The following is a 16936-nucleotide window of genomic DNA, read 5'->3' on the forward strand; positions in this document are numbered from 1 at the left end:
CAACATTTGTATGCTATATTTATAATTAAATTAAATATATTCAACGAATTTTCCACCAACAGGTTTCTGTGCCAATGCACCACACACAACCAATAAGCAATGCATAACTAACTGCATACCGATTCACAACTTCGAGCGTATATCATCATGGTTTGAGTTGTCAACAACACAATCAAGTAGAGTATGTCAATCTTGACGAACAGAAAATACATTCCTCCATACTCCATATCGAAGGCCTGGTTTGACAATCCCAGAATGTCATTAAACCTTTCGGTATTTTGTAACAGATGTCTCTTTCCATTAATCGAATGGCTGTTGCGCAGTTTGGATGCTGGAATTATACTGAACAAAAATATACATTGTGACTAGTTGTGTTTATGCCACACGTAAAAGGTAATACATAGAAAATGTGAAATGACAAGTATTCAGGCTATATTGAAGCGTTAAATTCGCATAATAACACACGCATGATAACATATGCACCATACACATGTAAACATAGATTTTGTGCTGTAGATATGTGGTAGTGGAGTAGGGGCCTGAGGGCACACACTTAGTGTGTTGTGAAATCGGTTATGAATGTATTGTAAAACTGCCTTAATTTTGCCGGACCCCAGGAAGAGTAGCTGATGCCTTGGCAGCAGCTAATGGGGATCCATAATAAATACAAATACAAATGTAATTGCTAAAATATACTTAAATATCAAAAGTAAAAGTATAAATAATTTTAAATTCCTTATATTAAGCAGATGACCACATATTCGAGTTTTTTTATTTACAGATAGCCAGGGGCAAACTCCAACACTCAAATATAATTTACAAATTAAGCATGTGTTTAGTGAGTCTGCCAGATCAGATGCAGTAGGGATGACCAGGGATGTTCTGTGAATTAGACCATTTTACTGTCCTACTAAGCATTCAAAATGTAACGAGTACTTTTGGGTGTATAGAGTAAAAAGTACATAATTGTCTTTACGAATGTAGTGAAGTAAAAGTAAAAGTAGTCAAAATTATGAATAGTAAAGTAAGTACAGATACCCCAAAAAACTCCTTAAGTAGCGCTTTAAAGTATATTTTTACTTAAGTACTTTACACCACTGCTACTACATCATACTAACATTTTCCCTATACCCATCATGAGGTAGCTACAACCTAGCCGATGAATGATAGTTTACAACGTGACAGACAGTGCCACATTCAATACCTCCTTGCACACTCTTGCCTGCATCTTTTATTTTTTTTTATTTCACCTTTATTTAACCAGGTAGGCTAGTTGAGAACAAGTTCTCATTTGCAACTGCGACCTGGCCAAGATCTAGCTGATCTAGGGCATAATCATTAGTCCAACAGTTGCAAACGAGAGTTTCTATTGGACAAATTCAGGTCTGTTTATCCCCGCTTCGTTCCGTTTGCTTCTGTTTAAGATTTTCTTTCAACAGAATTTGCGGAATGAATACACCCCTGATCACATGTAAACAGTTCACTTTCATAGCAGCCACGTTGTGTTCCTTCTTGCATCTATGCGCTCTCCTCCTCTCACCTTTTCCCATTTGGGGGCAGCAGGTAGCCTAGTGGTTAGAGCGTTGGGCCAGAAACCGAAAGGTTGCTAGATCGAATCCCAGCGCTGACAAGGTAAAGATCTGTCGTTCTGCCCCTGAACAAGGCAGTTAACCCACTGTTCCTAGGCCGTCATTGTGGATAAGAAGTTGTTCTTAACTGACTTGCCTAGTTAAATAAAGGTTAAATAAAATAAAAATCGCTTGTGGACTTCAATGCACAACACATCGCCTGTATGTGTCCAGGTGAAAAAACCTTTCCAAGCCAAACCATATCATAACCGCTACACACAACCTACATCGTTGTCACCGTATTAGCTAAAGTAACATCATAGTCAACATAGCTAATTCAACTACCAAGTTAGTAAACCTGCTACAATCATGCAGTAACATTACAGTGTAAGCAGTTTAGCACTTACACTGGCAGGCCCCGGTGGCAATAAATTAGTAAAACCAATAGCTTACCTTGACTTGGAAGAATCATGTGTTGTGTTGGATAGTCATAGCCAGCTAGCTAACATAGCATTGCTCTGTTTGAACAGGGTGTTTGAGTAGGCTAATCTAGCTAGCTGCATTTGCTAGCTAAGTAAGTGAAACTGAAAGTGGAAAAAAATGACTAAATCTCTCTCTCTTGCTAGCTAGCTGTAGCTTATGCTTTCAGATCTAGATTCATTCTCTGATCCTTTGATTGGGTGGACAATATGTCAGTTCATGCTGCAAGAGCTCTGATAGGTTGGAGGACGTCCTCTGGAAGTTGTCATAATTACTGTGTAAGTTTATAGAAAGCGGTGAGAACCATGAGCTTCCTAGATTTTTTATTGAAGTCAATGTACCCAGAGGAGGACGGAAGCTAGCCGTCTTCCGGCTACACCATTGTGCTACCCCACAGAGTGCTTTTGAGGCTACTGTAGACCTTCATTGCAAAACAGTGTGTTTTAATAAATTATTTGGTGACGTGAATATATTAAGTAAAGTTTTATCTAAAAAGGATAACTTTTAAAATGTTTAAAAATGTTTTTGTTGATGAAGAAATTCACTGAGGAGGAGGGTCCACCCCTTCCTCTTCTGAGGAACCTCCACTGGCATAGGCCTGTGTGGCCACACCACACATAGAACAATGAGACAGATATTTTACCGGATGTATAAAAGTGAAGCAAACGCTTGGCGTTTACACTCACTACCAATTATGGTAGTGAGAGGAAGCCCTGTGGTCGGCAGTGGGAGAATAGATTTTTGCCGACATCCTGCAACTTTTCTCATTGATTAAACATTTGATCTCAATACAGTTTTCTGTTCCTAAAACTATAATATGTTATGAACAGAGTGGACAAAGTTTTGTAGAACTTTGCCAAAGTGTTCAAAAATCGTGTTATTTCAAAGGGGTGCAAAGACAAATTGAGTTACTGCACACGCTTACTTCCCTAATGGAAATACACAAATGTTTGCTAGAACACACCAATAGAATCTCGCTAGGTTGTGCTTGGCTCTGCCCACCTCCTTGCTTGTTCTGTCCAATATGACTCATTTGTCCCGATTAGAAACGACAGACGGTGGTTTATCTTTGGTTAGTTATAAAAAATATTTGGCCACACTATAGGACGACTTCGGAGAATGATGATCGGCAACAGTATCAGAAGTAAAAATACAGCCAGACCAGTGGCGGTTCTAGACCATTTCAACTGGGGGGGCCAACCTGGGGCCAGTTGTACTGTTAGAGGGGCCAGTTACATTAGACGTTATTGTTGTCATATCGTTTTCTTCACTGCATTGCAGGCATTAGCAGGCAAAAGACCATGTTCCTCATTGCCACTGTCTAATAACGGATGTAAAAAAAGAACGATAGCAAAAATTWGTTATGTAAAAATTATTTCATACTCCACATTTAGGGGGGCCACAAGGGGGTCCAAAATTGTTGTCACAGGGGCACTGTGCATAAGGGAAGTACCAAAACACCTTGATAGACGGCATACAAGCAGATGAGTAAATTTGACTATACTGTATACTGTATAAGACATGATATAGTAAAACCTGTAAAATGGCGATTGTAAATCAGGGGAAAAAACAAGCAAAGTATGAAATGTGTTCTACCCTCTTGTGGCTTTGAGTGTGTAGTGAATCTTGTCAAGGAGTGTCCCCTTTCTCATTTGAAACAGAAGATAGACACTAAAAGTGGTAACATCATCAAAAGCAACTGCTCCACTCCTGAGTTTAACATACACCTTCTCCCCAACCTCTAGCTTCAGGGAGACTGAATTGGGAAGTTAGTGTAGTATCATCAGATGTGTTATGGAAAGCAGATAGGACCTTCTGGGAATTCTTGCAAATGCTTAAAATCATGTGCTGTGTTCCACGACCAAATCCAGTAATTGCAAAGTGGAAACCCATTTAACCTTTTCAGTGAACACACCTACAGTAACTTCAGAAAGTATTCATACACGTTGACTTATTCCACAACGTGTTGTGTTACAGCCTGAATTCAAAATTGATTACATGGATTTTACACACTGTACCCCATAATGACAAAGTGAAAACATTTTTGTAGAAATCTTTGCAAATGTATTGAAAATGACATACAGGAATATCCTATTTACATAATTATTCACACCCCTGAGTAAATACTTTGTGGAAGCACCTTTGGCTGCGATTACAATTGAGTCATCTTGGGTATGTCTTTGCACATCTGGATTTGGGGATTTTCTCCCATTCCCTTTCTCAAGCTCTGTTAAGTTCGGGATGGGGAGTGGCGGTGAAGAGCAATCTTTAAGTCTTTCCACAGATTCAATCTGGGCGTTGGCTGGGCCACTCAAGGACTTTCACATTCTTGTTCTTAAGCCATTTCAGCATTGCTTTGGCTGTATGCTTGAGGTCATTGTCCTGTTGGAGCATTGTTTTTCATCCCAGTCTAAAGTTGTTTGCAGGTTCTCATCAAGAATTTGCCTGTATTTGGCTCAATTAATATTTCCTCTCTATCCTTACCAGTCTCCCAGTCCCTGCCTCTGAAAAGCATCCCCATAGCATTATGCTGCCACCACCATGCTTCACAGTAGGGGTGGTGTTAGACGGGTGATGAGCTGTGCCTGGTTTTCTCCAGACATAGTGATTTGTATTCAGGTCAAAGAGTTTTTGTCTTATCAGACCACAAAATCTTTTGCCTAATGACCTCAGTCTTTCACAAGCCTTTTTTCAAACTCCAGGTGTGCTGTCATGTGCCTTTTTCTCACGAGTGGCTTCGTCTGGCCACTCTCCCATAAAGCCCAGATTGGTGAAGTGCTGTAGAAACTGTTCTCCCATCTCAGTCAAGGAACTCTGTTCTGTCAGAGTGGTCATTGGGTTCTTGGTCACCTCTCTGATCAAGGTCCATCTTGGTCAGAAGGCCCTATGGTGCTACATAGTGCAACAAAGAACACCACTGCTGACCTCTCTGTGGACTCAGGGCAAGGACCCTTACCAAAAAGTACTGTACTGATGGCAGCACTTCTTTTTACGAAATAGCAAGAAATGTTAGTTACTTCCATCTGGCAGACAAAAAAACGTAATAGTTATCCAAATCTAGCTTTGTGCATTACAGTACCTGGCATTTCTTTCTCCAGTCCAGCTACCAAGCCCRCACTCACTTTCAGCCTGGCCTCCATGGCTATAATGACAGAAATAATTGAAGGATATTTATAAAATAAAACAAACCAATGACAACAGTAGTTGACTTTATATATATCTGACTGTACCTTCATTAATCAGTATATGCTGAGTTTGTCCACCACACCCTCTGTGGCGCTCAAATTGACATCTGTGTCTCTCAGCACTATGCGTTGCTCCACTACCATGTCTCTGACAGCCAGGAGTTCAGTCCAGATGTTGGGGGTGCAGCTGTTAATTTCATCCATTGGAGCTTCAAGGACATGACTAAGGGGGAGGAAGAGTGGAAGAAAGAGAGCAAGAGCAATGACCTACTTTGTGTTGTTCATGTTTCTGATCCTGTCTCTTCTTGTTGTGTGAGGTGCTCTTATGCCTCTGCTCTGCTCCTCACTTCTGATTAATGAATAACTGGGAACGGGAAAGGAAAGGGGGTAACCTAGTCAGTTGTACAACTGAATGCCTTCAACTGAAATGTGTCGTCTGCATTTAACCCAACCACCCTGAATCAGAGAGGTGTGGGGGCTGCCTTAATTGACATCCACATCTTTGGCACCCAGGGAACAGTTACCTGCCTTGCTCAGGGGCAGAAGGACAGATTTTTACCTTGTCAGCCCGGGTGATCCAGCAACCTTTCGGTTACTGACCCAACGCTCTAACCACTAGGCTACCTGCAATGGTGATGTGAAAAATCTACGGAACCTAAGTGTATCTAGATTGGGCGATATCGATAACCCACAATTTGATTTCCTTCTTTGTTCAACAGCTTTATGGTGGTTATCWTATCCACAATCCATTATATTTCATAAAATATTGCTCGTATAGAGCAGTCAGTGACTGTGATTAACAAAGCTCAGGCCGCCACAATTGAAGTGTGGGATGGATCTTAACAAAACATTTATTCACCTACTTGTTGAGGGTGGAGGACATTTTCTTCTATAGTAATATACCATGATGAAATTGCATTGTTAACTCCTACTTCCTCCCTGTACGATCATTATTATGTGTATGTGTAACTAAGACATAAACTCTTGACAGTTTGCAAATAGTTCTATAGTTCTTAATACAGAGAACTAATAATAGTCTCTTTGTGATGGATGGAATCATATTTGATGCCCATATTTCTTATATACAGTGAGGGAAAAAAGTATTTGATCCCCTGCTGATTTTGTACGTTTGCCCACTGACAAAGAAATTATCAGTCTATAATTTTAATGGTAGGTTTATTTGAACAGTGAGAGACAGAATAACAACAAAAATATCCAGAAAAATGCATGTCAAAAATGTTATAAATTGATTTGCATTTTAATGAGGGAAATAAGTATTTGACCCCTTCTCAATCAAAAAGATTTCTGGCTCCCAGGTGTCTTTCATACAGGTAACGAACGGAGATTAGGAGCACACTCTTAAAGGGAGTGCTCCTAATCTCAGTTTCTTACCTGTATAAAAGATACCTGTCCACAGAAGCAATCAATCAATCAGATTCCAAACTCTCCACCATGGCCAAGACCAAAGAGCTCTCCAAGGATGTCAGGGACAAGATTGTAGACCTACACAAGGCTGGAATGGGCTACAAGACCATCGCCAAGCAGCTTGCTGAGAAGGTGACAACAGTTTCTGTGATTATTCGCAAATGGAAGAAACACAAAAGAACTGTCAATCTCCCTCAGCCTGGGGCTCCATGCAAGATCTCACCTCGTGGAGTTGCAATGATCATGAGAACGGTGAGGAATCAGCCCAGAACTACACAGGAGGATCTTGTCAATGATCTCAAGGCAGCTGGGACCATAGTCATCAAGAAAACAATTGGTAACACACTATGCCGTGAAGGACTGAAATCCTGCAGCGCCCGCAAGGTCCCCCTGCTCAAGAAAGCACATATACATGCCCGTCTGAAGTTTGCCAATGAACATCTGAATGATTCAGAGGACAACTGGGTGAACGTGTTGTGGTCAGATGAGACCAAAATGGAGTTTCTTTGGCATCAACCCAACTTGCCGTGTTTGGAGGAGGAGGAATGCTGCCTATGACCCCAAGAAACCATCCCCACCGTCAAACATGGAGGTGTAAACATTATGCTTTGGGGTGTTTTTCTGCTAAAGGGACAGGACAACTTCACCGCACAAAGGGACGATGGACGGGGCCATGTACCGTCAAATCTTGGGTGAAAACTCCTTCCCTCAGCCAGGGTATTGAAAATGGGTCGTGGATGGGTATTCCAGCATGACAATGACCCAAAACACACGGCCAAGGCAACAAAGGAGTGGCTCAAGAAGAAGCACATTAAGGTCCTGGAGTGGCCTAGCCAGTCTCCAGACCTTAATCCCATAGAAAATCTGTGGAGGGAGCTGAAGGTTCGAGTTGCCAAACGTCAGCCTCGAAACCTTAATGACTTGAAGAAGATCTGCAAAGAGGAGTGGACAAAATCCCTCCTGAGATGTGTGCAAACCTGGTGGCCAACTACAAAAACGTCTGACCTCTGTGATTGCCAACAAGGGTTTTGCCACCAAGTACTAAGTCATGTTTTGCAGAGGGGTCAAATACTTATTTCCCTCATTAAAATGCAAATCAATTCATAACATTTTTGACATGCGTTTTTCTGGATTTTTTTGTTGATATTCTGTCTCTCACTGTTCAAATAAACCTACCATTAAAATTATAGACTGATCATTTCTTTGTCAGTGGGCAAACGTACAAAATCAGCAGGGGATCAAATACTTTTTTCCCTCACTGTATGTATTTATTTCTCTGTGGTAAGGGGTTGTGGAGTCTGTAGGGATTTAGAGGGTTGTCAGGAGCTCTCCTCAGACTTCCTGAATTGAAGGGTTGTGGAAAAGGGGGATGTAAATCAAATCAAACCTTATTTGTCACATGCGCCGAATACAACAGGTGTTGTGTGAAATACTCACTGTGAAATACTTACTTACAAGCCCTTAACCAACAGTGCAGTTCAAGAATAGTTACCAAATAAGCTAAAGTAAAAAACTATAAAAAGTAACACAAAAACATAACAATAACGAGGCTATATACAGTGGGTACCGGTACTGGGTCAGTGTGCGGGGGTACAGGTTAGAGGTAGTTTGTACATGTAGGTAGGGGTAAAGAGACTATGCATACAGAATAAACAGCGAGTAGCAGCAGTGTAAAAACAAATGGAGAGGGGAGGTCAATGTAAATAGTCTGGGTGGCCATTTGATTAATTGTTCAGTCTTATGGATTGTGGGTAGAATCTGTTAAGGAACAAGGAATGGTGATGTGAACTTTAGTTCTGTGTGGATTTTCATGATTGCTGATATCTGTGATATGATCCTCCAGCTTGTGTGTAGGTTATTGTATATTGTTGAAAAAAAATGTTAATCCAAAAAATAAAAACCTTTATGGTACTTATTCATAAAGAACCCTCAATAAAAACTAATTATGTTATAAACATAACGGAGAATGTAAGTATGACTGTGTGAGACATAGGCTATCAGTAATAAATAATGTATCAAACATGATGTATCAAAATGTTAGAGTAATTCAATAATTTGACAAAGTCAAAGTCATCCATTGTCAATCTGAAAAAGAGAGAAAAATATTGTATTTAAAGCATTGTCATCAAAGTGGTGACATTCTCAAGCCAGGTACTAAAGTTACTTGTGCCTTGGTGACCAACTTGTTGTCAAGATGACAATAACTAGTTTACATCCCCCTTTCCCCAACCCCTTTCCCCAATGGTTTTCATTGTATATCGGCCTGTATAGGTCATGCTGTATCGTGGGACACTGAAGATATGGCACTCATTTTTAAGCCTGGCTCCACATTCTTTACAAACCACTGCAGCAGCCCTCCATAAACATGCGTGGGGCGGTGTATATTCAGGGTTTAAGGGATGAAGGGGCTGCGATAGGTCCTGACACAAGCCCTTCTGTTCTCCCATCCCCCCTCCCCCTCTATGCTTCCCTGGTCTCAGCCCACACAGTCACATGCACGCGTGCGCTAAACTGTCCCCCCATCATCTGTGACTCAGCTCACACAGCTGCGATAGAGCAGGGCGGCTAACGTTTGAGAAGGGGAAAGAGAGGGAGGGAAAGAAAGAGAGAGACGCAGAGGCAGACAGAGCGAGCGTACAATATACAAAAGAGAGCAAGAGCAGAGAGAACGAGAGAAAGAGAGATGGAAGACAGGGAGGCTGCAGACATCTTTGCTATCAACAATGGAGCATGAAGCTCTGGTAAGGCGATAGGCAGACATTGGGGAGGGGAGTGACATTGAGGAGAGGGGGTCTCGTGTGACCACAGGGAGGGTGGGGGGGATGGGCCTCCAACATAGACCTGCAGTGGCACTGCCAATCTTGGATTAAACAGTATGGTAATGTTCTCAAATTAATCTGTCACTGCACAGGTTTTGTCTCATCATCCTTTTATGTTGACGTCCATTCTCATTGACACGGTGCATGTCTCCTCCTCACATGTGAAGACCCCTTTTTTTATGCCACCGCCGTCTGTCATCCCCCTGCTTCTGCTCTGGTTTCCAGGAACATCGGTCATTGCTCTGTGTGTGTGTGTGTGTGTGTGTGTGTGTGTGTGTGTGTGTGTGTGTGTGTGTGTGTGTGTGTGTGTGTGTGTGTGTGTGTGTGTGTGTGTGTGTGTGTGTGTGTGTGTGTGTGTGTGTGTGTGTGTGTGTGTGTGTGTGTGTGTGTGTGTGTGTGTGTGTGTGTGTGTGTGTGTGTGTGTGTGTGTGTGTGTGTGTGTGTGTGTGTGTTTTTTATTTTGTCTTATTATCCATCTAGAGAGGAAGGAACATTGTGTATTTATTCCTCTCTTCATCAAGTCTGTAACTACATAAGCTTTTCATTAGCTCTCATTGGAATAAAAATAATAGATGAATAGCCTGGTATTGTAGTGCATGCAGTCATTTGTCCTTTAAAATCATATGCTTATGTTTCAATGCAGCTACCTGATTGTAACCTACTTTCTTAAAGTGTCGCCTTGCTTGTCAGTGGATCTGTTGGAAAATAGTTCAGGGCCGTTGGGCTTATCTGAGACCTCTTTCACATGCTAGTAAAATGCTATTAAAGCCACAGTGGCCTGACTAGGTGAATTAGGGTAGCACTCACTGAGAGATGTGTGCTGTCAGTTGTCTTCCCTGGTTCCTGTCTGCTCTGCTGGGGTTGGTGACAGTAATGTTGTGATGTCTGCCCAGTCAACAGGGGGTAATAATTAAACACAACAAATCCCCCATCAGAAACAACTAGATGTTTTTTCATCCTATGTAAACAATCCACAGATGGTTGTCTTTCAGTTAGATCTTGTTACGAGGTTCATCACTGAGGGAGATTAGACCTCCATTGTTTGTTGAGCTGCCTGCCACGTTGCAGGGTTGAAGTGATGGAGTACCCTCCCAGGCTTATGTCATGCAGCATCACACCACTAAATCATACATCACACAAGCTTCAAAAGGATAGAATTGGTAGTGCAGATTTTTATACAAAGCAGGCGACTGTTGTGTTTTATTAACTAAAATAGCTAATAATCATGGTATGCATCATTGGCTTAGGCCTAACCCTCATCATCACCATCATCAGGGCAATGTGTTAAGATATTCATGTGTTAAAAATATACACGATATATACAAAAGTATGTGGATGCCCCTTAAAATTAGTGGATTCGGCTATTTCAGCCACACCCATTGCTGACAGGTGTATACAATCGAGCACACAGCCATGCAATCTCCATAGACAAACATTGGCAGTAGAATGGCCTTACTGAAGAGCTCAGTGACTTTCAATGTGGCACTGTCATAGGATGCCACCTTTCCAACAAGCCAGTTTGACAAATTTCTGCCCTGCTACAGCTGCCCCGGTCAACTGTAAGTGCTGTTATTGTGAAGTGGAAATGTCTAAGAGCAACAACGGTTCAGCTGCGAAGTGGTAGGCCACACAAGCACACAGAACGGGACAGCTGAGTGCTGAAGTGCATAGTGCGTAAAAATTGCCTGTAACACTCACTACCGAGTTCCAAACTGCCTCTGGAAGCAATGTCAGCACAATAACTGTTCGTCGAGAGCTTCATGAAATGGGTTTCCATGGCCGAGCAGCCGTGCACAAGAATAAGTTCACCACGCGCAATGCCAAGCCTCGGCTGGAGTGGTGTAAAGCTCGTCGCCATTGGACTCTGGACCAGTGGAAACTCGTTCACTGGAGTGATGAATCACGCCTCACCGTCTGGCAGTTCACCCCCAATGCATAGTGCCAACTAAAGTTTGGTGGAGGAGGAATAATGGTCTGGGGCTGTTTTTCATGTTTCGGGCTAGGCCACTTAGTTCCAATGAAGGGAAATCTTAACGCTACAGCATACAATAACATTCTAGACGATTTTGTGCTTCCAACTTTGTGGCAACAGTTTGGGGAAGGCCCTTTCCTGTTTCAGCATGACAATGCCCCCGTGCACAAAGCGAGGTCCATACAGAAATGGTTTGTCGAGATCGGTGTGGAAGAACTTGACTTGACAACCCCATCGAACACCTTTGAGATGATTTGGTGCACCGACTTTGAGCCAGGCCTAATTGCCCAATATCAATGCCTGACCTCACTAATGCTCTTGTGTGCCTGAATGGAAGCAAGTCCCTGCAGCAATGTTCCAACATCTAGTGGAAAGCCTTCCTAGAAGAGTGGAGGCTGTTATAGCAGCAAAGGGGGGACCAACTCCATATTAATGGCCAGGATTTTGGAATGAGATGTTCGACGAGCAGGTGTCCACATACTTTTGGTCATGTAGTGTATATATTTTGCGTTTACATGTACAGTATGCACTGTGAAAACACTTTTATTGAGTAAACCGTGATGGGAATGAGATCTGTTTATTAAAGCTAGTGTCCTTAGTTACTACATCCATTTTTGGTATTATAAATTAATGATATATACCCATTGATTTCTTGAAGATAAAATATATAAATGCCTCATGAGTTTGGTTCAACTGTCGTTCCCTATCAGAACCCAAAATATACATTAACTTGTTTTACTCCAAATGTTTGAAAACAATGTAAATGTAAACAAACACTGTATAGCCTCATGGCTAGATGGTCAGTCCTTGCATCCATAGCACTGTTTATGAATTTGAGAGTGGTTACTTCACATCAATCATGGCAACCACTTTCTTTCTGTCTCTGCACTCTGTTACCCCCCCCTTCCCTGCTTAGCTGGATAAAAGCGAAGTGACAACGTTGTGCCTGCCTCCCTCAGCCAGCCATGGTGGCTCTGACAGTAACATCAGCTTGGATGGGGCCGGGGTGGGGGCTGAAGGTTCAGGGGTCGTCGATCCGCAACGAACGCGGCTCGCTCTGGAGCACCTGCAGCAGAAGATCCTGAAAATCACTGAGCAGATTCGCATAGAACAGGAGGCGCGAGATGACAACGTAGCTGAGTACCTGAAGCTGGCCCACAACGCAGACAAGCTGCAGGCCTCGCGCATCAAACAGGTGTTTGAGAAGAAGAACCAGAGGTCTGCACAGACCATCGCCCACCTGCACAAGAAGCTAGATCACTACCACAAGAAGCTGAAGGAGATAGAGCAGGTGAGTGTGTGTTTTACCCTGACTGCTGCTTTCTGACGAGATGATACGTTGTCACTTTCTGAGTAGGGTTGGACGGTACCTACATTACCATGTTGATTCCCGTATCATTTTTGTGGAAGTAGTGCCGTAACAGCGGGTAGTCAAAAATACCTATTTCAATACCTGGGTTTGAAAAAACAAGACATGAGATGTCACTTATTCACTATCGAAAGAAAAACTTGTATAATAGAAAAACAAATAAGAATGATTAGCTTTATCTTTCAACCACTACACACATTGATTGCAGGTATTTAMRTAAAAAGTGCAAATATTGACCGTTTCCATGGTATTGTAAATCATATCACCAGTACTTCAAAATACCTTGGTATACAGTATTATCATATACTTGCCCAACCCTATTCCTAACTAGATTATCTGAGTATTCGGTTCAGACTGTTACCTCTTATTGATGTGTTTATGTTCTCTGATCGCCATCCTCTGTTATCTCACCTCCACCATTCCACTTTTATTTCCATCCCTCATCACTTCTCCATCCATATATCTACTGCTCCTTCACATCCTGTCAATCTATTTCCCTCCTCTTCCTCCTGACCCATTTCTTTTCATTTCTCCCTCTCATCTTCCATCCCCCGTCCTCCCTCTACCCTCCTTATAGAATGGTCCAGCTCGTCAGCCTAAGGATGTGCTGCGGGACATGCAACAGGGGCTGAAGGACATGGGGGCCAATGTACGAGCAGGGTTCCATGGCTTTGGCGGGGGTATGGTGGATGGGGTCAAAGGAGGGGTGGAAGGGGTCAAAGGAGCTGTGGTGTCTAAGCCACGGGAGTTCGCCAGCTTGATCCGCAACAAATTTGGCAGTGCAGACAACATCTCCCACCTCATAGAGGACGGGGTGGGAGGGCACTCGGAGGACGTGCCTGCTCAAAGAGCCCTGAGTGGCAGTGCCACCCTGGTCTCCAGCCCCAAGTACGGTAGCGACGACGAGTGCTCCAGTGCCTCCTCTGGCTCAGCGCCAGGCAGTCACTCAGGTTGGGCTGGGGGAGGAGGTGGGATGTCGGGGCATGGGCAGGCTGGCCTGGGGAGCCCCAGACTGGAAGGGCACCACCACCACCACCACCACCACATCCACAGCTCCTGGGACACTCTGCTGGAAGGCCTGCAGGAGATCAAGGCCAGCCAGGCCCACATGGAGGATGCCATCGAGGACATGAAGAGTCAGCTGCAGAGTGACTACTCCTACATGACCCAGTGCCTACAGGAGGAGAGATACAGGTACAGACCAACACCTAGGCCAAGACACAGAGCATGAAATGAGAGTTGTTGGTATACATTGTTCTCACACTAACTGCTGAACAAGCTGGTTTGCTTTTAGCTTGTTTCAGACCAGCAGTGTAAATCATGTCCAGTGTTTTCACTCTACATGATTTATGCTGAATGATATTCATGAGGATAATTAAATAGGTCAGTAAAACTGGTACAACAGGTTTGGTACATTTCAAATTGTCAAAATCAGAAGTAGTTGTTATAACACATCAAATCGATTCTCAAATTAAGTGGATTGAGTGACACCTTGAAAACACCATAAATATGTACAAATCTTTCTCTAACTCGTTGAATTGGTCTTCACTTTGCTGGTCTAAATTATACATAGATTTTTTATCTATCGTTCTTTTTAGGTACGAGCGACTGGAAGAGCAGCTGAATGACTTGACAGAGCTGCACCAGAACGAGATGACTAATCTGAAACAGGAGCTGGCCAGCATAGAGGAGAAAGTGGCCTACCAGTCCTATGAGAGAGCCAGAGACATTCAGGTAGATACTTGGATTTACAGTATAATATGTAGTAAGATAGCACAATACTTTTTCTGTATGACTCCAGAAATTAACCCCTAATTCTGTTGTAACTTTGTGTTTGTGTGGTGTGTATACATGCAGGAAGCAGTGGAGTCGTGCCTGACTCGCATCACTAAGTTGGAGCTCCAGCAGCAGCAGCAGCAGGTGGTGCAGTTGGAGGGTGTGGAGAACGCCAACGCCCGCGCCTTACTGGGCAAACTCATCAACATCATCCTGGCACTCATGGCTGTAGTGCTGGTCTTTGTCTCCACCCTGGCCAATTTCATCACCCCACTCATGAAGACCCGAGCACGGGTGGCCGCCACGGTCATGCTGGCCCTTTTCCTGTTCATCCTCTGGAAGCACTGGGACTTCCTGGAGCTGTGGCTACTGCCCAGCTGAGCTCCCCACAGCCAATCACCCACTCCCCTGTGTCTGAGTGACCAGGATGTGGACAGAGGGACCAGATTGATACACTAAGCTGCCCCAGACAAACTAAAAGTTTGGAACAAAGTCATATTTCTGAAAGGGAACCGTTGCACTTTTTTCATAGGGTTTATGCTTGGAGAGTTGTACTTATGAGTGTTGTAAGGCACAAAACTTTTTCTTTACAAAGCAACTGAAGAAGACTCCCTTTGGATGGAAGATGGTGGCCATTTTTGGTTGAGATAGAGACTTTTTAGGAGGTGATTTAATGGTGATTACAAGGAATCCGAGAAACTATCTGCCTGGTCGCTTGGCAACTCAAGCATTTGCTCTTTCTCTTGACTAATCTAGTGGCGTCAACTCACCATCATAGTCACTATGATTTCATTACAATTTGAGAATTCATGTTGAAATTCTTTGACACATCTCAAAAAATTGTAGTATAGGCCTACACTTAGAAGTGATAATAGATAGAATAACAAATTATGCTTTGCTAAACCATGTTTGCTGTTACAGTTCCTTTGTATTGAGCCAATTGTATATTTGGAGGACATGGCTAAGCAAAAGGATTGCTTTTTTGCTGAATGTTAAGGTATGTACTACTCATGCATGTCCTCACTTGTGCATTTATACCTGTGTGATGCACTTGGCATGAGTAACATTCCAACACCAACAGAAATACACGTTGCTCTTTTATCATTATTCTGTTGTCTATAGACAGTTTGTACCTAAATGTTCTTCTCCATATTAATTCTAAAACAGTCAACTAAATCACTTCTGGTGTTTAAACTACACTTTTTGGGTGCATCAATCATTTTCGTCTCTTATGTGATGTAAAGAAGAACTTTGGAGGGCCAGGACGTATTCTGGTGAGATGGATCCTCACAACTACTGAATTATCTATTAGCTATTCTGAGCATCAATGCCATTTCATAACCACTGTTGTAGAGCAGCTAAGAATCTATGTAACGTCAGATCCACAGCATGTTTGACCATTGCTTCCATATTTCTATCCAGTTTGCTAACTCCATCACAACTCTGTTCCATTCTTAATAAATCAATTCTGAAACGATGCTAATGTTGCATGATATTGGAAAGTCGGATGGTTTTCATGGAACTGTGTATATCTAACAGTATCGACTAGAGAGAATAATAATAATACTAAGTAATCAGTGATAACCTGTAATCTGTATCATGAAAAAGGTACTAATTTCAAAGACAATCCCTCAATGTACCCCCCTGCAAAAAAAAAGCCTGAACTCCAGGCGGGTTCAAGCTTAAGGTTTGTATATCAACTCCCTGTAGGAGACAGTTTGTTTAAGCAGTAACCTATAATAAGTGCATCTTTTTACTAATCGAGTGTCCATCATGGGGCGGCAGCGTAGCCTAGTGGTTAGAGCATTGGACTAGTAACCGAAAGGTTGCTAGATTGAATCCCTGAGCTGACAATGTACAAATCTGTCGTTCTGCCCCTGAACAAGGCGGTTAACCCACTGTTCCTAGGCCGTCATTGAAAATAAGAATTTGTTCTTAACTGACTTGCCTAGTTAAATAAAGGTACAAAATAAATAAAACAATTCAGTGTGGGTTGAGTTTACAATTGGTTTCACTTCTAAAATACTGTATGTGCTTAGACATGCAGTGAACAGCCTCTAAAAATAATTATGTAATCCTTTAATCCACATATGTGACCAGGTGAAAGGTAACCAATTGGATTTCAAATTGTTTGGGATAAACACATATATGCTTGTTCTGTTGCCAAAATGTAAGAGTTCACTGTTCTTAGCAACAGTACAAAATAAACTAACTATGGAACACTTAAAGGATAAGACTYAGCCCTAAAAAAAACGATTTGTCATGGTTGCCAGGTTTAGTTAGACTTCCCATGATCAATTTACAAAAATAATATCCATATTTTCCACCAGGAGGTGCCTTTG

The 16936-nt window shown here is 42.5% G+C and overlaps 1 protein-coding gene across 1 annotated transcript; it reads left to right on the forward strand.

The window, feature by feature from the left end:
• The first annotated feature begins 9196 nt into the window (after positions 1-9196).
• LOC111967195 (transmembrane and coiled-coil domains protein 2-like) lies at positions 9197-16072 on the forward strand. Its single transcript, XM_023992062.1, has 5 exons — positions 9197-9399; positions 12366-12740; positions 13396-14012; positions 14417-14552; positions 14676-16072. Exons 1-5 carry the CDS (start codon positions 9382-9384, stop codon positions 14973-14975), a joined length of 1446 nt encoding a protein of 481 aa, XP_023847830.1. The 5' UTR covers positions 9197-9381; the 3' UTR covers positions 14976-16072.
• The last annotated feature ends 864 nt before the right edge of the window (positions 16073-16936 follow it).

Source organism: Salvelinus sp. IW2-2015, linkage group LG1 (genome assembly GCF_002910315.2).
Source record: "Salvelinus sp. IW2-2015 linkage group LG1, ASM291031v2, whole genome shotgun sequence".
NCBI lineage: Eukaryota > Metazoa > Chordata > Actinopteri > Salmoniformes > Salmonidae > Salvelinus > Salvelinus sp. IW2-2015.

Coding starts and splice junctions, on each gene's coding strand:
- LOC111967195 (XM_023992062.1), top strand. Junction 12,741..13,395: donor AGCTGAAGGAGATAGAGCAG/GTGAGTGTGTGT, acceptor CCCTCCTTATAG/AATGGTCCAGCTCGTCAGCC. Junction 14,553..14,675: donor AGAGAGCCAGAGACATTCAG/GTAGATACTTGG, acceptor GTATACATGCAG/GAAGCAGTGGAGTCGTGCCT.